This window comes from Coregonus lavaretus (genome assembly GCF_964263955.1).
Source record: "Coregonus lavaretus genome assembly, chromosome: 17".
NCBI lineage: Eukaryota > Metazoa > Chordata > Actinopteri > Salmoniformes > Salmonidae > Coregonus > Coregonus lavaretus.
This window is the reverse complement of record NC_140004.1, coordinates 24,491,288-24,513,264: the sequence shown is the minus strand read 5'-3', so window position 1 is coordinate 24,513,264 and position 21,977 is coordinate 24,491,288. Positions and strand designations below refer to the sequence as shown.

The 21,977-nt window shown below is 43.8% G+C and overlaps 1 protein-coding gene across 1 annotated transcript; it reads right to left on the bottom strand.

The window, feature by feature from the left end:
* Positions 1-344: 344 nt before the first annotated feature.
* Positions 345-20,131, bottom strand: LOC311144730 (leucine-rich repeat-containing protein 43-like; the record flags this gene model as incomplete). Its single annotated transcript, XM_084180825.1, has 12 exons — positions 345-583; positions 823-928; positions 7,590-7,820; positions 8,458-8,532; positions 8,711-8,850; positions 14,758-14,947; positions 15,027-15,190; positions 17,340-17,578; positions 18,169-18,308; positions 18,985-19,095; positions 19,460-19,717; positions 20,045-20,131. The coding sequence occupies 12 exons, from the start codon at positions 20,129-20,131 to the stop codon at positions 426-428; spliced, it is 1,899 nt and encodes a 632-aa protein (XP_084036951.1). The 3' UTR covers positions 345-425.
* Between the last annotated feature and the right edge of the window lie 1,846 nt (positions 20,132-21,977).

Here is a 21,977-nt window from a genome sequence, read left to right as displayed (position 1 = left end):
CAATTTATAATTTGCTTGATCGCGTTATAATTCTTTACAAATACTACTATACCTGCGTTTTCAATAAGTTCTGCTATTCATCTAGAGAATCGTTGCGAATTGACTCGACTATGGTTAGCAAGTTCAAGTTACCTCACAGTCCTGAAGGGAAGTTGCACGACATTTATTGTCACCAATTTATCCTATTGTCTTGAAGGGCGTGTCACCGTGTGACTTTTGAAGCCTGTCCCTGCTGTTAGATCCAGGAACCTTTTGAAAAGGAAATTTCCCAATATTTGGATATAGCTACTTGGAATTTGGGATATAAAAAGGTGGCCTTTTACTGTAATAAACTTGACAAATTTGAGTTCGTGATTGGTTTAATCCCCAATTTTGTCATTACAACTTTTCGTTTTCTTCATACAAATAGCTAGGCTGAAGGCTCATCATGGGTGAACCAGGTGATGGACTTCTGAGGCTGAACGCCATTTCTCTAGATGCACAGTGAACTCCACAGTCATTGGCTCTAACTGGTTTGGACTGGGAGCAGAGTTGTCGTCCATGCGGAAATCTGCCTCGCTTTCCTTCCGTCCTTTTCCCTTACCTACAAGCATGAAGGGAAATGTTTAGTCTTATGAACCCAACTTATTTGGTACCATTTTACATGGAATTGTACATTTTTTTCTGTACATTTTGTGTCAGTTGCACAGATATTTTATTCTCTAGAAACTAGCAAGGCTAAGGAAGGGATTCTATTTTTCATCCAGGTAAAGCTGGCCTAAGAACTGCTATTCTATCAACTCCTACACAGTTGCTATGTATGAGGTGATTATTTTTGCTCACTTTTAGAGGGTGGTGCAGCATTCTTCTGCCCCCCTGCACTGTCAGCACTTGACTTAGTTTTCTTGTCCTCCTTCTTCTTGTCATGTTTGGATTTCTTACTTGGGTCCTGGAGAAAATTACAAAGCATGTCAGACATATACAGTGCATTCGGAAAATATTCAGACCCCTTCCCTTTTTCCACATTTTGTTATGCTACAGCCTTTAAATTACATTTCTGCAGAGAAGAATGGGAGAATCTCCCCAAATACAGGTGTGCCAAGCTTGAGCGTCATACCCAAGAAGACTCAAGGCTGTAATCGCTGCCAAAGGTGCTCCAACAAAGTACTGAGTAAAGGGTCTGAATACTTATGTAAATGTGATATTTCAGTTTATTTTATTTTTTATAAATTTGCTAAAATGTCTAAAACCCTGTTTTTGCTTTGTCATTATGGGGTATTGTGTGTAGATTGAGGGGGAAAAAACAATTTAATCAATTTTAGAAATGGAAAGAGTGAAGGTGTCACGCCCTGACATAGAGATCTTTAGTTGGTTTGGTCAGGGTGTGAATTTCTATGTGTAAGATCTAGATTTTGTATTTCTATGTTGGCCGGGTGTGGTTCCCAATCAGAGGCAGCTGTCGATCGTTGTCTCTGATTGGGGATCATACTTAGGCAGCCATGTTGCCTACCTATGTTGTGGGATCTTGTTTCTGTTTGTTTGGCTTGTTTGATGTACAGTGGGGGAAAAAAGTATTTAGTCAGCCACCAATTGTGCAAGTTCTCCCACTTAAAAAGATGAGAGAGGCCTGTAATTTTCATCATAGGTACACGTCAACTATGACACACAAAATGAGGAAAAAAAATCCAGAAAATCACATTGTAGGATTTTTTATGAATTTATTTGCAAATTATGGTGGAAAATAAGTATTTGGTCAATAACAAAAGTTTCTCAATACTTTGTTATATACCCTTTGTTGGCAATGACACAGGTCAAACGTTTTCTGTAAGTCTTCACAAGGTTTTCACACACTGTTGCTGGTATTTTGGCCCATTCCTCCATGCAGATCTCCTCTAGAGCAGTGATGTTTTGGGGCTGTCGCTGGGTAACACGGACTTTCAACTCCCTCCAAAGATTTTCTATGGGGTTGAGATCTGGAGACTGGCTAGGCCACTCCAGGACCTTGAAATGCTTCTTACGAAGCCACTCCTTCGTTCCCCGGGCGGTGTGTTTGGGATCATTGTCATGCTGAAAGACCCAGCCACGTTTCATCTTCAATGCCCTTGCTGATGGAAGGAGGTTTTCACTCAAAATCTCACGATACATGGCCCCATTCATTCTTTCCTTTACACGGATCAGTCGTCCTGGTCCCTTTGCAGAAAAACAGCCCCAAAGCATGATGTTTCCACCCCCATGCTTCACAGTAGGTATGGTGTTCTTTGGATGCAACTCAGCATTCTTTGTCCTCCAAACACGACGAGTTGAGTTTTTACCAAAAAGTTATATTTTGGTTTCATCTGACCATATGACATTCTCCCAATCCTCTTCTGGATCATCCAAATTTACTCTAGCAAACTTCAGACGTGCCTGGACATGTACTGGCTTAAGCAGGGGGACACGTCTGGCACTGCAGGATTTGAGTCCCTGGCGGCGTAGTGTGTTACTGATGGTAGGCTTTGTTACTTTGGTCCCAGCTCTCTGCAGGTCATTCACTAGGTCCCCCCCCGTGTGGTTCTGGGATTTTTGCTCACCGTTCTTGTGATCACTTTGACCCCACGGGGTGAGATCTTGCGTGGAGCCCCAGATCGAGGGAGATTATCAGTGGTCTTGTATGTCTTCCATTTCCTAATAATTGCTCCCACAGTTGATTTCTTCAAACCAAGCTTACCTATTGCAGATTCAGTCTTCCCAGCCTGGTGCAGGTCTACAATTTTGTTTCTGGTGTCCTTTGACAGCTCTTTGGTCTTGGCCATAGTGGAGTTTGGAGTGTGACTGTTTGAGGTTGTGGACAGGTGTCTTTTATACTGATAACAAGTTCAAACAGGTGCCATTAATACAGGTAACGAGTGGAGGACAGAGGAGCCTCTTAAAGAATAAGTTACAGGTCTGTGAGAGCCAGAAATCTTGCTTGTTTGTAGGTGACCAAATACTTATTTTCCACCATCATTTGCAAATAAATTCATTAAAAATCCTACAATGTGATTTTCTGGATTTTTTTCCCTCAATTTGTCTGTCATAGTTGACGTGTACCTATGATGAAAATTACAGGCCTCTCTCATCTTTTTAAGTGGGAGAACTTGCACAATTGGTGGCTGACTAAATACTTTTTTCCCCCACTGTATAGCCTTTAGAACTTCACGTTCAGTTGCTTTGTTATTTTGTCAAGTGTTTATTATTATCATTAAACATGTACGCATACCACGCTGCACCTTGGTCCAATCCTTTACACGACGAACGTGACAGAAGATCCCACCACCAACGGACCAAGCAGCGTGGCCAGGAGGAGAAGACACCCTTGACACAGGTGGGGAAGACATTTTTGGAAGGAGATATTAGCCGGTAAAGAACCCTGGGCAAAGGAAGAAGCCCAGGCAGGAGAGGATCAACGGCGACGCCGAAGTGCACAACGACGAAGGAGGCCCGAGAGGCAACCCCAAGAAAAGTTTTGGGGGGGGCACACGGGGTGATCGACGAAGCAGCAGGAGGCCGTGAAAAGGCTGACTGTGGAGGAGGAGGCCGGTATAGTAGAGGCCCTCCAAGACCTGCAGCTCATAAGTCTGAGAGAGGAGACCACCACATTGCGGGGGCTGTTAGCTCAGAGGGAGCAGGAGTTCTCCCTTCAGAGGGAGGCGCTACAGGAGGCTCACAGGGAGAAGGAGTCAGTGGATGCACTGAGAGAGGGGTTGGCCAGGCAACAGGAGGAACTGAGAGAGGAGTTAACCCTTCAGCAGCAGAGAGCTCAGTACTTAGAGCAGAGGCTGGCGAAGCCAGGTTGCAGAGCAGAGCCAACTCCCCGCACTCGCTTTGAGGAGCGTGTGACCGTTCAGGCACCAGGCTATGCGCCGGCGTTGCGCACTGTCCCGCCAGGGCGCCTTCATAGACCCGTGTTGCCTACCTATGTTGTGGGATCTTGTTTCTGTTTGTTTGGCTTGTTTGATGTATAGCCTTTAGAACTTCACGTTCAGTTGCTTTGTTATTTTGTCAAGTGTTTATTATTATCATTAAACATGTACGCATACCACGCTGCACCTTGGTCCAATCCTTTACACGACGAACGTGACAGAAGGGGTCTGAATGCCTTTCCAAATCTTGTCCAATCAATTACATTTACCACAGGTGGACGCCAATCAAGTTGTAGAAACAGCTCAAGGATGATCAATGGAAACAGGATGCACCTGAGCTCAATTTCGAGTCTCATAGCAAAGGGTCTGAATACTTATGTAAATAAGGTATTTCCGTTTTTAAAATTTGAATAGATTTGCATAAAAATTGGAAAACCTGTTTTCGCTTTGTCCTTATCGGGTATTGTGTGTAGATTGATGAGGAAAATGTTTTATTTAATCAATTTCAGAAGAAGTCCGTAATGTAACAAAATGTGGAAAAAGTGAAGGGATCTGAATACTTTCCAAATGCACTGTATAGGCTTATCTCTATTGACTAGAAGAGATTCATGACTCTTTATTTGCCTTGACCACAATTGTTTCTTTCTCACAAGATTTGTTATGGATCATTTACGAATGACAATGGGCAATTTCAAGGTTAATTCCATGGTTATGTTTATTTTTAACGCTGAGACTCAGATTTTTCACTTTAAAATGTATACCAAACCAAAACCATTGATTTCAAAGTTTAACAAACCGTAGAACTCTGTGCACAAGGCCTACTTTTAACAATTTCCAGAGAAAATGTAACAAAAATACATTTACAGGAAGAACTCTGCAGATACAAAGTTTGTTAACCTCCCTACGTCGGCCTTTGACTCATTTCTCTCTGCCTCCTTCTTTCCACTCCTTTCCTCTTTTGACCTCACCCTCTCACCGCCCCCCCCCTACTCACAAGGCAGGCAATACGCTTGACCTCATCTTTACTAGATGCTGTTCTTCTACTAATCTCACTGCAACTCCCCTCCAAGTCTCCGATCACTACTTTGTTTTCTCTCTCGCTCTCCTCCAACACTACTCACTCTGCCCCTACTCAGATGGTAATGTGCCGTCGCAACCTTCGCTCTCTCTCTCCCACTACTCTCTCCTCTTCTATCCTATCATCTCTTCCCTCTGCTAAATCCTTCTCCCTCTGATCTCCTGATTCTGCCCCCTCAACCCTCCTCTCCTCCCTTTCTGCATCTTTTGACTCTCTATGTCCCCTATCCTCCCGGCCGGCTCGGTCCTCCCCTCCTGCTCCGTGGCTTGACGACTCATTGCGAGCTCACAGAAGAGGGCTCCGGGCAGCCGAGCGGAAATGGAGGAAAACTAGACTCCCTGCGGACCTGTCATCTTTTCACTCCCTCCTCTCTACATTCTCTTCCTCTGTTTCCGCTGCTAAAGCCACTTTCTACCACTCTAAATTTCAACCCTCTGCCTCTAACCCTAGGAAGCTCTTTGCCACCTTCTCCTCCCAGCTGAATCCTCCTCCTCCTCCCCCTCCCTCTCTGTGGATGACTTCGTCAACCATTTTGAAAAGAAGGTTGACGACATCCGATCTTCATTTATTAAGTCAAATGACACCGCTGGTCCTGCTCACACTGCCCTACCCTATGCTTTGACTTCTTTCTCCCCTCTCTCTCCAGATGAAATCTTGCGACTTGTGACGGCAGGCCGCCCAACAACCTGCCCGCTTGACCCTATCCCCTCCTCTCTTCTCCAGACCATTTCCGGAGACCTTCTCCCTTACCTCACCTCGCTCATCAACTCATCCTTGACCGCTGGCCATGTCCCTTCCGTCTTCAAGAGAGCGAGAGTTGCACCCCTCCTCAAAAAACCTACACTCGATCCCTCCGATGTCAACAACTACAGACCAGTATCCCTTCTTTCTTTTCTCTCCAAAACACTTGAGTGTGCCGTCTCTAGCCAACTCTCCTGCTATCTCTCTCAGAATGACCTTCTTGATCCAAACCAGTCAGGTTTCAAGACTGGTCATTCAACTGAGACTGCTCTTCTCTGTGTCACGGAGGCTCTCCGCACTGCTAAAGCTAACTCTCTCTCCTCTGCTCTTATCCTTCTAGACCTATCCGCTGCCTTTGATACTGTGAACCATCAGATCCTCCTCCACCCTCTCCGAGTTGGGCATCTCCGGCGCTGCTCACTCTTGGATTGCGTCCTACCTGACAGGTTGCTTCTACCAGGTGGCGTGGCGAGAATCTGTCTCCGCACCACGTGCTCTCACCACTGGTGTCCCCCAGGGCTCAGTTCTAGGCCCTCTCCTATTCTCTCTATACACCAAGTCACTTGGCTCTGTCATATCCTCACATGGTCTCTCCTATCATTGCTACGCAGACGACACACAATTAATTTTCTCCTTTCCCCCTTCTGATAACCAGGTGGCGAATCGCATCTCTGCATGTCTGGCAGACATATCAGTGTGGATGTCGGATCACCACCTCAAGCTGAACCTCGGCAAGACGGAGCTGCTCTTCCTCCCTGGGAAGGACTGCCCGCTCCATGATCTCGCCATCACGGTTGACAACTCCATTGTGTCCTCCTCCCAGAGTGCAAAGAGCCTTGGCGTGACCCTGGACAACACCCTGTCGTTCTCTGCTAACATCAAAGCGGTGACCCGATCCTGCAGGTTCATGCTCTACAACATTCGCAGAGTACGACCCTACCTTACACAGAAAGCGGCACAGGTCCTAATCCAGGCACTTGTCATCTCCCGTCTGTATTACTGCAACTCGTTGTTGGCTGGGCTCCCTGCCTGTGCCATTAAACCCCTACAACTTATTCAGAATGCCGCAGTCAGTCTGGTGTTCGACCTTCTCAAGTTCTCTCATGTCACCCCGCTCCTCCACACACTCCACTGGCTTCCAGTTGAGGCTCGCATCTACTACAAGACCATGGTGCTTGCCTACGGAGCTGTGAGGGGAACGGCACCTCCTTACCTTCAGGCTCTGATCAGACCCTACACCCAAACGAGGGCACTACGTTCATCCATCTCTGGCCTGCTAGCTCCCCTACCTCTACAGAAGCACAGTTCCCGCTCAGCCCAGTCAAAGCTATTTGCTGCTCTGGCACCCCAATGGTGGAACAAGCTCCCCCACGACGCCAGGACAGCGGAGTCACTGACCACCTTCCGGAGACACTTGAAACCCTACCTCTTTAAGGAATACCTGGAATAGTATAAAGCAATCATTCTACCCCCCCTCCCCCACCCCCCCATAAAAAAAATAAGAAGAAAAATAAATAAAAGTGGTTGTCCCACTTGCTATCATAAGTTGAATGCACCAATTTGTAAGTCGCTCTGGATAAGAGCGTCTGCTAAATGATGTAAATGTAAATCTAAATGTTAACAGAAGGGAGATTTTACCGTAATTCTGTTACCAAACTTTGCATCTGCACAGTTTTTCCAGTAGGCCTAAATGTTGTATTAAATTGTTCAAAGTAGTCATTGTTCTATGGTTTTTGTTTAAAGTGAAAAATCAGTCTCAGCATAATTCCAGTACCATGGAATTGCCCCAATACTTCAGTATAGATGATGTAGAGCAAAGGGCCTCTGGTGTAAACTTTGGCACATATTTCACTTAAATAGTTTTACTTTGCTTACAGAGAAAGAGGAGAGAGTCACAAGCTACAGAGTACCTTATCTCGGGGTGGCATGGCCCTGGTGCTTTGCTCTGTGAGCAGCACCCCAAGGTTGCACAGGACATCAACTCTCTGATCACCAGACACCAGGTCCTGTAGTGGCACATGGATCGAGCCCAGGGTTCTTCTGATGGGAGTGTCCTGGACTAGGTCCATTATTGAGACTTTTTTCTTGTTCTTGTCTTTCGATTTTTGGTTGGAACAAGTGTTGCTTGGTGGTCGCGCACACTGTCCAACACAGACAAAATAATACGTATTTTGTACTAGTCATGTCTGTTACCATCAATTCCTTCATAAAGGTTTCCATTAGACATATCATGTGTTGGATTACTATATACTGTAAAAAGCCAGAGAGAAAAATCTTCTGTTGACTGAAGTGGTACCTTACATTGTTACAAACAAAATTGACTTACTGGACGGGATCTCTTCAGATTAATGGTTATGCTTTTTTAAATAGTGTATCTGAAAGATTATTTCACACTACCATTGCTTGTAAGTAATTGCAACCATTTCAAAAATGTAATCTACTGTATTCGACCAGTTTGAGCATCATGAAATTTCCCTCTTCCATTGTGTTAACCACAAACACTCAACAGCCACCATTTAAACAACATACATTCTATGAGGAAGCAATTACCCTTTGCATGACTATACTGAAAAACAGGTTATATGTGATACAGTGCCACTAACAAGGAACAGGTTTTTCAGCTGCCCTCTGAAAAAGAACATTGTTGAGAACCTTTCCATCACCAGACTATAACGACTGTTAAATAGTGTAATCTTGGTTACCCAGAAGTAAAATTCTTGCAAAAGTTTGTCACTTTCTGAATCTGTCCATGAGAGATTACAAATTGTGTAACGTCACCTCTTTCCCCCCTTTCTTTTCTGTTGTAGATTTGGTTATTGGCTGTTCTCCTGAAGGGGCAGGCCATGAGAGGACCTAAAAAAATGCCAAATAATAGTCAGATAACAATAACTCAATCCTCTTATCCACCCATAAGACATCCATGCATCAACCTAAACATAAATCCTTACATCTAGAGTATTCAGTATGTAGATTTGGGAGTATGTGAACCGTCTTTGTTTGCATGGTGCGGAGCGTCTGCTTTGTTCTGTACCTTCTCCTCCTCCACAGTCAACCAGAGCCCACGAAGGATGAAGGACTTGAAGGACCCCAGCTCACCAACACTATGCACACTTGTGTGGTCATAGTCCATATACTCTGCCCATGCCAGCTTATGTGTGCTGTTCATCATCACTGCAGAATGGGGACAATGAGGGGTTGGAGAGAGAGAGAGCGAGAGAGAGAGGAGAGAAATAGTTGGTACTAACTAAAGACACAGAAAGATTATATCAATCTTATAGAAGACGGAGGATGAGATCAGTAAAAAAGCAGGTCAGGCGACGGAGGTTTCAAGAATCACCTAGTGGAACAGAATGAAAAGGCATCCAATGCACGGTCCTGCTTCCCTCTAATATTATTCTAGGGATAGTGCCAGATTTTGGTAATAATTTTATACTTACCCAGAGTCAGATTAACTCATGGATACCAGTTTTATGTCTGTGCGTGCAGTTTGAAGGTAGTTGAGCGAGCCATTGCTATCTAGCATTAGCGCAATGACTGGAAGTCTATCTTTACATCACAGGGCTTTCTGTAGAGCTTCTATTAAAATTGTAAGAAAGACAACTCCTCTGAAGGTAAGAAAACAAGATTTTTTAAACATTTCTGAACACTATCCCTTTAATGAATGTTCCCTGGCCCTTAACAACTCTGCATAGTTTTCTCTGATATTTTGCAAAAGTTTTATCATCATGATCACACTGTACCTTCATTTATGTGTGAAGATGCAATGAGAATCTGCGATACATGCTCAGGAGCCTTCTTTGTGGTAGTTAAAGTACCTTCAGAAAGTATTCATACAGATTTAGTTGTGTTACAGCCTGAACTCAAAATGGATTAAATGTATATTTTTCTCTCACCCATCTACACACAATACCCCATCACGACAAAGTGAAAACATGTTTAGAATTTTCGAAATATCGCATATTCACACCCCTGAGTCAATACTTTGTAGAAGCACCTTTGGCGGCAATTACAGTTTTGAGTCATCTTGGGTATGTCTGTATCAGCTTTGCACATCTGGATTTGGAGATTTTCTCCCATTTTTACTTGCAGATTTTCTCAAATCAAATCAAATTGCGCCGAATACAACAGGTGTAGACCTTACTGTGAAATGGTTACTTACAAGCCCTTAACCAACAATGCAGTTCAATAAATAAAGTTAAGAAAATATTTACTAAATAAACTAAAGTAAAAAATAAACTAAAAAGTAACACAATAAAATAACAATTACGAGGCTATATACAGGAGGTACCGGTACCGAGTCGATGTGCGGGGGTACAGGTTAGTAGAGGTAATTTGTACATGTAGGTAGGGGTAAAGTGACTATGCATAGATAATAAACAGTGAGTAGCAGGGGGGGTATCAATGTAAATAGTCCGGGTGGCCATTTTATTAATTGTTCAGCAGTCTTATGGGTTGGGGGTAGAAGCTGTTAAGGAGCCTTCTGGACCTAGACTTGGCACTCCGGTACCGCTTACCGTGCAGTAGCAGAGAGAACAGTCTATGACTTGGGTGACTGGAGTCTTTTACCATTTTTTGGGCCTTCTTCTGACACCGCCTAGTATATAGGTCCTGGATGGCAGGAAGGGCCGTACGCACCAGCTTCTGTAGCGCCTTACGGTTGGATGCCGAGCAGTTGCCATACCAGGCAGTGATGCAACCGGTCAGGATGCTCTCGATGGTGCAGCTGTAGAACCTTTTGAGGATCTGGGGACCCATGCCAAATCTTTTCAGTCTCCTGAGGGGGAAAAGGTGTTGTCGTGCCCTCTTCACGACTGTCTTGGTGTGTTTGGACCATGATAGTTTGTTGGTGATGTGGACACCAAGGAACCTGAAACTCTCTACCCGCTCCACCACAGCCTCGTCGATGTTAATGGGGGCCTGTTCGACCCTCCTTTTTCTGTAGTCCACGATCAGCTCCTTTGTCTTGCTCACATTGAGGGAGAGGTTGTTGTCCTGGCACGACACTGCCAGGTCTCTGACCTTCTCCCTATAGGCTGTATCATCGTTGTCGGTGATCAGGCCTACCACTGTTGTGTCGTCAGCAAACTTAAAAATGGTGTTGGAGTCGTGTTTGGCCACGCAGTCGTGGGTGAACAGGGAGTACAGGAGGGGACTAAGCACTTACCCCTGAGGGGCCCTAGTGTTGAGGATCAGCGTGGCAGATGTGTTGTTGCCTACCCTTACAACCTGGGGGCGGCCCGTCAGGAAGTCCAGGATCCAGTTGCAGAGGGAGGTGTTTAGTCCCAGGGTCCTTAGCTTAGTGATGAGCTTTGTGGGCACTGTGGTGTTGAACGCTGAGCTGTAGTAAATGAACAGCATTCTCACATAGCTGTTCCTTTTGTCCAGGTGGGAAAGGGTAGTGTGGACTGCGATTGAGATTGCGTCATCTGTAGATCTGTTGGGGTGGTATGCAAATTGGAGTGGGTCTAGGGTTTCCGGGAGGATGGTGTTGATGTGAGCAATGACCAGCCTTTTAAAGCACTTCATGGCTACCAACGTGAGTGCTACGGGGCGGTAGTCTTTTAGGCAGGTTACCTTTGCTTTCTTGGGCACAGGGACTATGGTGGTCTGCTTGAAACATGTAGGTATTACAGACTCGGTCAGGGAGAGGTTGAAAATGTCAGTGAAGACACTTGCCAGTTTGTCAGTGCATGCTCTGAGTACACGTCCTGGTAATCCGTCTGTGAATGTGAATGTTGACCTGTTTAAAGGTCTTGCTCACATCGGCTACGGAGAACAGTCGTCCGGAATCACTGTGGGGACGACATCGTCGATGCACTTATTGATGAAGCCGGTGACTGAGGTGGTATACTCCTCAATGCCATTGGATGAATCCCGGAACATATTCCATTCTGTGCTAGCAAAACAGTCCTGTAGCGTAGCATCCGTGTCATCTGACCACTTACGCATTGAGCGAGACACTGGTACCTCCTGCTTTAGTTTTTGCTTGTAAGCAGGAATCAGGAGGATAGAATTATGGTCAGATGTGCCAAATGGATGGCGAGGGAGAGCTTTTATGCGTCTCTGTATGTAGAGTAAAGGTGGTCTAGAGTTTTTAATTAGGTACAACAGATTTAAGTTTGCCTGCATTAAAGTCCCCGGCCACTGGGAGCGCTGCTTCTGGATGAGCATTTTCTTGTTTGCTTATGGCCTTATACAGCTTGTTGAGTGCGGTCCTAGTGCCAGCATTGGTTTGTGGTGGTAAATAGACGGCTACGAATAATATAGATGAGAACTCTCTCGGTAGATAGTGTGGTCTACAGTTTATCATGAGGTACTCTACCTCAGGCGAGCAATACCTTGAGACTTCTTTAATGTTAGACATCGCGCACCAGCTGTTATTGACAAATAGACACACACCCCCGCCCCTTGTCTTACCAGACGTAGCTGTTCTGTCCTGCCGATGCATGGAAAACCCAGCCAGCTCCATATTATCCATGTCGTCGTTCAGCCACGACTCGGTGAAACATAAGATATTACAGTTTTTACTGTCCCGTTGGTAGGATAGTTGACCGTAGAGCATCCTGTTTATTTTCCAGTGATCGCACGTTGGCTAATAGGACGGATGGTAGTGGCGGTTTACCCACTCGCCAAAATAATTCTCACAAGGCTCCCCGGTATGTCCGTCTTTTCTTCACTGAATGATGGGGATTTGGGCCTGGTCTTGGGAAAGCAGTATATCCTTCGCGTCGGACTCATTAAAGAAAAAATCTTCGTCCAGTTCGAGGTGAGTAATCGCTGTTCTGATGTCCAGAAGCTCTTTTTTCGGTCATAAGAGACGGTAGCAACACTATGTACAAAATGAGTTACAAACAATGCAAAAAAACTAACAAAATAGCACAGTTGGTTAGGAGCCCGTAAAATGGCAGTCATCCCCTCTGGCGCCAAGCTCTGTTAAATTCGGTAGGGAGCGGTGGTGAACAACAATCCTCAAGTCTTTCCACAGATATTCAATGAGATTCAAGTCAAGGCCTCTCAAGAACTTTCACATTCTTGTTCTGAAGCAATTTCAGCATGGAATATTTCGCAACAAAGCCTCCTTCACTCATGCTGCCAAACATGCTCTCGTAAAACTGACTATCCTACCGATCCTTGACTTCGGCGATGTCATTTTCGAAATAGCCTCCAACACTCTACTCAGCAAATTGGATGTAGTCTATCACAGTGCCATCTGTTTTGTCACCAAAGCCCCATTTACTACCCACCATTGTGACCTGTACGCTCTCGTTGGGTGGCCCTCACTACATATTCGTCGCCAAACCCACTGGCTCCAGGTCATCTATAAATCTCTGCTAGGCAAATCCCCGACTTATCTTAGCTCACTGGTCACCATAGCAACACCCACCCATAGTATGCGCTCCAGCAGGTATATCTCACCGGTCATCCCCAAAGCCAACACCTCCTTTGGCCGCCATTCCTTCCAGTTCTCTGCTGCCAATGACTGGAACGAACTGCAAAAATCTCTGAAGCTGGAGACTCTCCCTCACTAACTTTAAGCATCAGTTGTCAGAGCAGCTTACCGATCACTGTACCTGTACACAGCCCATCTGTAATTAGCCCACCCAACTACCTCATCCCCATATTGTTATTTGTTTTGCTCATTTGCACCCCAGTATCTCTATTTGCACATCATCTTCTGCACATCTATCACTCCAGTGTTAATACTAAATTGTAATTATTTTGCACTATGGCCTATTTATTGCCTTACCTCCATAACTTACTACATTCACACACACTGTATATAGATTTTCTATTGTGTTATTGACTGTACGTTTTGTTTATCCCATGTGTAACTCTGTGTTGTTGTTGTTTTTAATCGCACTGCTTTGCTTTATCTTGGCCAGGTCGCAGTTGTAAATGAGAACGTGTTCTCAACTGGCCTACCTGGTTAAATAAAGGTTAAATAAAATCAAATAAATGGCTTTGGCTGTATGCTTGGGGTCATTGTCCTGTTGGAACGTAACCCAAGGTTTTTTGCACTCTGAAGCAGGTTCTCATCAAGGATTTGCCTGTATTAGGCTCCATTCACTGTTCCCTCTATCCTTACCAGTCTCCCAGTCCCTGCCGCTGAAAAGCATCCCCATAGCATGATGCTGACACCACCATGCTTCACGGTAGGGATGGTGTTCGACAGGTGATGAGCTGTGCCTGGTTTTCTCCAGACATAGCGCTTTGCATTCAGGCCAAAGAGTTAAATGTTTGTCTCATCAGACCACATAATCGTTTTCCTTATGATCTCAGAGTCTTTCACGTGCCTTTTTGCAAAACTCCAGGCGTGCTGTCATGTGCCTTTTTCTCAGGAGTGGCTTCCATCTGGCCACTCTCCCATAAAGCCCAGATTGGTGAAGTGCTGTAGAGACTGTTGTCCTTCTCCTATCTCAGCCAAGGAACTCTGTAGTTCTGTCAGAATGGTCATTGGGTTCTTGGTCACCTCCCTGACCAAGGTCCTTCTTGCCCGTTTGCTCAGTTTGGTCGGAAGGCCATCTCTATGCAGAGTCTGGATAGTTCCATATTTTTTCCATTTCACAATGATGAAGACGACTGTGTTCTTGGAAGCTTTCAACACTTTAGAAATTGTTTTATACCCTTCCCCAGATATATGACTAAAATTCTATCTCGGCGTTCTACGGACAGTTCCTTGGACTTCATGGTATATTTCTGCTCTGACATGCACTGTCAACTGTGGGACCTTATATAGACAGGTGTGTTTCTTTCTAAATCATGTCCAAATAATTGAATTGGCCAAAGGTGGACTCCAATCAAGTTGTAGTGACATCTCAAGGATGATCAAAGGAAATTGGATGCACCTGAGCTTAATTTGGAGTGTCATAGCAAAGGGGTGTGAATACTTATAAAAATGAGATATTTCTGCATTTCATTTTCAATACATTTGTTTTCACTTTGTCATTATGGGGTATTGTGCGAGGTTGGGTGAGATTTTTATTTTATTTAATTCATTTTGAATTCAGGCTGTAACAACAAAATGTGGAATAAGTCAAGGGGTATGAATACTTTCTGAAGGCACTGAAAGTTGATTACCATCAATGGAACAATGGTTAGTTCCCAAACTCTCCATTGTCCTGGCTGTGGTGTCTGGTATTGGAGTGTTGGTTGTTTCCTCTTCACAGTTCTCTTTTGGTGTCTGATAGATACCAACGATGCCCCCATCCGTCTTCTCCGCTATGGGTGCCATTGGATCAGATGTGGATGCAGTTTCACTGCCAGCCTGCTGTGACCAATCAACAACTAGATTGTCATATAACAACAAATTAAGATGAATGACTAAAGAGAAAAATCGGATATCATGCCTTGTTGCCAGAGGGTGGTTGGCGGAGGAACTCATAGTTGACATAGTAGCTGTAGCTGACCACAGGGAACTCAGGTGAACTCTCATCCACAGTCAGCAGTGGGTCCGGGACACCCCTGATCCTACGCACTGTCACTGTTGCCATGGCCTGGTCCACTATCCGGTCTGTGGATGGAACATAACTATCTTACTCTTCTTACTCTTCAAAAGCAGGCTGAAACATTTTCCCAAGGTGATTTTATTTGGCCCCCCAAGTTCTATTATTTTACTTGTTGGACAAAAAAGACTGTAAAAACACCAGCAAATCAGCTCCAAGTGATTTCAATTTGGGAAATCTGGTCCAAAGTATTCCCACATGCATAATGATATACAGTGCCTTCAGAAAGTATTCACACCCCTTGACTTTTTCCACATTTTGTTGTGTTAACAGCTTGAATTTAAAATGGATTAAATTGAGATTTTATGTCACTAGCTTACACACAATACCCCATAATGTCAAAGTGGAATTATGTTTTTACAAAGCTGAAATGTCTTGAGTCAATAAGTATTCAACCCCTTTGTTATGGCAAGTCTAAATAAGTTTAAGAGTAAAAATGTGCTTAACAAGTCACATAATAAGTTGCATGGACTCACTATGTGTGCAATAATAGTGTTTAACATGATTTTTGATGGACTACCTCATCTCTGTACTCCACACATACAGTTATCTGTAAGGTCCCTCAGTCAAGCAGTGAATTTCAAACACAGATTCATCAACAAAAACCAGGGGGGTTTTGCAATACCTCGCAAAGAAGGGCACCTATTGGTAGATGGTAAAAAAATGTAAAAGCAGACATTGAATAACCGTTTGAGCATGGTGAAGTTATTAATTACACGTTGTACAAAGATACAGGCATCCTTCCTAACTCAGTTGCCGGAGAAGATGGAAACCGTTCAGGGATTTCACCATGAGGCCAATGGTGACTTTAAAGCAGTTACCGATTTTAATGGGTGTGACATGAGAAAACTGAGAATGGATTAACAACATTTGAGTTACTCCACAATACTAACCAAAATGACAGAGTGAAAAGAAGGAAGCCTGTACAGAATAAAAATATTCCAAAACATGAATCCTGTTTGCAATAAGGCACAAAGGTAAAACTGCAAAAAAATTCCAAAAAATCCAACACAACACATCACTGAGTACCACTCTTCATATTTTCAGGCACGGTGGTGGCTGCATCATGTTATGGGTATGCTTGTCATCGGCAAGGACAAGGGAGTTTTTTAGGATTTAAAAAAACAGAATAGAGCTAAGCACAGGCAAAATCCTAGAGGAAAACCTTGTTCAGTCTGCTTTCCAACAGACACTGGGCGACAAATTCACCTTTCAGCAGGACAATAACCTAAATCACAAGGCCAAATATACACTGGAGTTGCTTATCAAGATGATATTGAATGTTCCTGAGTGTCCCAGCTACAGTTTTGACTTAAATCGGCTTGAAAATCTATGGCAAGACTTGAAAATGGCTGTCTAGCAATGATCAACAACCAACTTGACAGAGCTTGAATAATTTTTTTAAGAATAATGTGTGAATATTGTTCAATCCAGGTGTTCAAATCTCTTCGGGATTTACCCAAGAAGACTAACAGCTGTAATTGCTGCCAAAGGTGATTCTAACATGTATTGACTAACATATATTGACTCAGGGGTGTGAATACCTATATAAATTAGATATTTATGTATTTAATTTTCAATACATTTTCTAAAATGTCTAAAAACATGTTTTCACTTTGTCATTATGGGGTATTGTGTGTAATCTCAGGCTGTAATCTCTTTTGAATTCAGGCTGTAACACAACAAAATGGGGAATAAGTCAAGGGGTATGAATACTTTCTGAAGGCACTGTATGTGATCGGCTAAATCTAGTTGATGACCCCTATTCTATGGCTAGGGTACTTGGGTAACTTGGCTCTCATTGATAATGAAATGCACAGACATAACACAGTGATGAGAACACAAGCAACTGCTGGGAAATGCCTGAGCTAAACAGGAAGAGAAGAACTGGTTTAATGAACAGAATATTCTGTCAAGAATCACTGTAAGGCAGGCTCCTTCAATAGGAAAATACAGTATGTGTCCACATCATTGAACAGGTATGGGGTGCTGATTCATGCCTGGAGAATATGATGTACAATCAGATCAACTATCTTGTGTGATTAGTGCATTCTTATGTCAGGTGGAGTTACTCCTACACAACCGATCAGTGCAGATGTAGTCGTCACACTATATAATGTAAGACAATGGTGATAGTGTGGTGATTGATAATTTCACCTCTCATCTTGGCCAGGCCTCCAAAGCGATGGTGATCATCCGGTGTGACCCGTGTGGCGTCCAGGTAGAGCAGCCGCGGTAGGCTATCCAGGATGAAGCCTGGGTAGGACGGGGTGAAGGTAAGGGGGTTGCCCTCCAGCACCAAGGTCCTCAGGCAAGGCAGGGTGGCCAGGGCATCCACTAGGGCCTGCTGTCCCTGGAAGCCAGACCAGCTCAGGTCCAGAGATACCAGCCGTGGCCTGAAGAGGGAGACAGAATGCAAGGGCTGAGCTGACAACTGGTGAGAGGAAGCTGTTGAACTGCCTCTGTATGTATGGGATCTGCCCTTTCATCAGTTATAATGATGTTTGATTGACCACACAAACAACCTGAACAGCCATGGTAAAAAAGTTAGACAAAAAGTATTTTTCTCATATGGGGAATAGATGGTATAGCAACGAAATAAATATACATTATAGCTAGTTGTTAATATTTTATATGAAAATAGTATTTTAGTAACTATGATATGTTGTGCCCCTAATAAGACATGTATTTTTTTAGATCTTCTGTTTCACCCACAAAGGTTAATTTTGTTAGTACTTTTATTTTATTATTTTATGATGTGCATAACTTTCTTACTTGAACTGAAAAGCACTATACAAATAAAGTTATTATTATTATTATTATTATTATTCAAATGACTGCTAAGGAATGTAATGAATTATGTCCCTTCCAATGGTCCCTTCCTATTATTGCTAGAGTCTGTTGTCATCTGTTGGTGATTGTGAGCAAGTGCAGATGAGTATTGAAATTGTACTGCTTGTCACTTGCCCTGTGTGTGAGCACTTACCATAGAGTTCCAGTGAGGTACTGGATGTCTGCCGGGGAACCCAGCCTGTTGCAGCCCAGACCCAGGTGCTGAAGGCAGGGTAGAGGCTGGCTGCATAGACCTTTAAGGCTGGAAACCTGGTTGGCGTAGAGCTCCAACACCTTTCAAACAAACGCATATAATGCATTTATTTGAAGGACTGTGCAGTGATATCAAAGACTATCACTATATGCATCAGAGTGTTCAAACATCCCAATGATTTTAAACTTACTGCTTGCTGTCTTCTGAGCTAAAAGATTGAAAAAGTGACCCTAACAATGTCATAAATAATATAAAAAGTAATAAGGCCTACTTGTTTTAATGTTTTTAGTGATACATCACACCAATATCTGTGAATTTTCTAATCAATTTGATCAATCCATAACCCTAGCTTCATGTCCACACCGCAGTTGAACCCTAACCCTAGCTATAACCCTAACCCTGACCCTGACCCTGACCCTAACCCTACTCCTTACCCTAACTTCATGTCCACACCCCGGCTCAACCCTAACCCTAACCCTAACTCAAGCCCCAACCCTAGCTTCATGTCCACACTCCGGCTCAACCTTAACCCTAACCTTAACTCATCCTTGCTTCATGTCCACACCCCAGCTCAACCCTAACCCACCCTAGCTTAATGTCCACACTCCGGCTCAACCCTAACTCCACATAATCACTCCTCCTACTACAGTTCAGTGCAGACGAATGGCGCTCTATCTGAGTGCCCCTGTGGTGGGATTCAATGAGACATGGGTTGATGTGCCACAGCCCCTCCTCTCCCTGTGTTGTGTGACTCACTTGTAAAGTGCAGGGCAGGTATTCTGCTTGCAGTTCAGAAATTTTGTTGGCACTCAGCACTAACTCTCTTAGACTGGAGAACCTGAGCAAGCCATCATCGACGATGGAGACCTGATGCACACAAACAGACCCATTCACTGACAGTATGAATTCACATTCAAAATATGGGGGAGGGTCTTCCTCAATATAGCTGGTCTTTTCCTGAAAATGCGAGACTACACTGCTGGGACTTATCAAATAATACTTTCATCACACATGGTTTTCATATGCAATCAACCTTGCTCCTGTCCTGCTCAAAGTGATGGCACGTCTTACTATAATTGCTGATTACTGTACAAAATAAAATGTTGGATGAATTGTTTATTTCAGTAGGACAGGAATATAAAGGCTGGTAATATAAACTGGAGCCAAAGGATTGCTCAACAAATGCATTAAGGCTTGTGAGCATTGGGTATCAGACAGCTAATATACTCACACCCTTGTCCACAATACGTAGGGTGTTGAAGTGGCTGAATATGAAGTTGCCATGGAGAAGTTCAGGTGTTCGCACGGACAGCTCTCTCAGGGTCGGGGCTTGGGGGCTCCATGACCCCTCATGTCGCCATGGGGACAGTGGACTGGTCAAGTGCTCCATAAGGGCCTCCTGCTCTTCCTTGGCTGCACCTTCTCTCCCCTCGTCCTGCTCGATGTAGCCCCAACTCTGTTCCTCAAAGATATTCCCTCTGGATTTGCTCTAAACACAACAGCACAGGAACATGCCGTTATGAGGTAAAAAGCATTCCATTTCTGTTTATCAATGGTATTTTGGACCATCTCATTCATATCCAATACTTTGCACATGAAAAGAGTAGGACACCATCAAGAGGTGAGCTTGCTCGCTGGATGGCACCATCAAGAGCCATGTACTGTGTATATATATGGCTCTGGCACCATCCATTACATTACATTGAGACTTTGGGATCTTTGAGTAAATCACACAAGTTTGTCTGCCCTCTTTTCCACCAACCTGATCTGATGTGTTGCCAAAAAAGCTTCATACATAAATGGCTTGTGGACTCACCCAACAGCCATGCCCACATGGAAAGTCCTTCAGACAGAGGCTACGAAGCTGCTCCTCCACAGCCAAAGAAAGTGTCCGAGAGCTCATACTAAAGGATTAGGGTTGTAGATAGAGAAAAAATTACAGACCCATTAAAGGGAAAGTCAATCCCATGAAATGGTGTGAGAGCCACAGGATCAAACTAATTTACTTCATGTTTTGGGTAGAATTAAGGCTTTGTTTTTCTTGGTTTCTCAAGGTCCTGTTGCCTGTTTACAATTGAGCGGCTGCATTTGGCTCTGGAGCCTTTCGGAATGGTTGCCTGGCAACAGTTGACAGAACACATACCAGGGATCTACATTACACCACTTTCCTGTAGTGGGAAGGTACATGGGCTGAACTCTTCAATTAAGTTCCTTTGGCAGGCACACAGATGGTCTAAAGATAGGAACAATGCCTTCAGAAAGTATTCACACCCCTTGACTTTTTCCACATTTTGTTGTGTTACAAAGTAAGATTAAAATGGATTTATTCGTACTTTTCTTGTCAACAATCTAAACAAAATACACCGTAATGTCAAAGTGGAAGAAAAGTCTAACAGTTAGAATCACCTTTGACAGCGATTACAGCTGTGAGTCTTTCTGGGTAAGTCTCTTAGAGCTTTGCACACCTGGATTGTATAATATTTGCCCATTATTCTTCAAAGAATTCTTCAAGTTGGTTGTTAATCATTGCTAGACAGACATTTTCAAGTCTTGCCATAGATTTTCAAGCCGATTTAAGTCAAAACTGTAACTAGGCCACTCAGGAACATTAAATGTCATCTTGGTAAGCAACTCCAGTGTACATTTGGCCTTGTGTTTTAGGTTATTGTCCTGCTGAAAGGTGAATTTGTCTCCCAGTGTCTGTTGGAAAGCAGACTGAACCAAGTTTTCCTCTAGGATTTTGCCTGTGCTTAGCTATATTCCATTTATTTTTATCCAAAAAGTTTTGTCCTGAATTTCTTTGCAGTATTACTTAATTGCCTTATTGCAAACAGGATGCCTGTTTTGGAATATTTGTATTGTGTACAGGCTTCCTTCTTTTCACTGTGTCACTTATGTTAGTATTGTGGAGTAACTACAATGTTGTTGATCCATCCTCAGTTATCTCCTATCACAGCCATTAAACTCTGTAACTGTGACACAAAATCTCAATTTTATCCATTTTAAATTCAGGCTGTAACACAACAAAATGTATAAAAAGTCAAGGGGTGTGAATACTTTCTGAAGGCACTGAATACTTTCTGATGTTCCGTGTTAATATTATCACTTGGACTTGTGACTAATGGGAAATTAAACCTTGAGGGATTTTTTTTTTACAGAATAAGCAATTACATCTCACATTACACTTTTTCTGTGGGCGGTTTTATTCTAACATGCCTTCTATTTCTCATATTCTGTAGCGGGTGATTTGGACGGAGTCAGGCGCAGGAGGGTAAATCACAGAATAAATGGTTTATTCGGCAATACAGCAGCAATGCGTAAAACACTTCAGTGCGGTAATACGGCACACTTGAGAAAACAAGGCACAGGGGTGAATATCCCGGCGATACAAAAAACAATATAGCTCTACCGAGCTACAGTGACCTCCACAATAAACAATCACACACAAAGACAAGGGGGCCAGAGGAAATACTTATACAAGTACTGATGAGGGGATATGAATCAGGTGTGTGTAATAAACAAGACAAAACAAATGGGATGATGAGATGAGGAGAGGCAGTGGCTAGAAGGCCGGTGGCGATGAACGCCGAAGCCTGCCCGAACAAGGAGAGGAGGCAGCTTCGGAGGAAGTCGTGACAGTCCGCCCCCCCCCCCCCTTGACGCGCAGCTCCAGCAGCGCGCCGACACCGGCCTTGTGGACGGCCAGGAGGACACGGAGCAGAGCGAGACAGATGGCGACGGTGGAAATC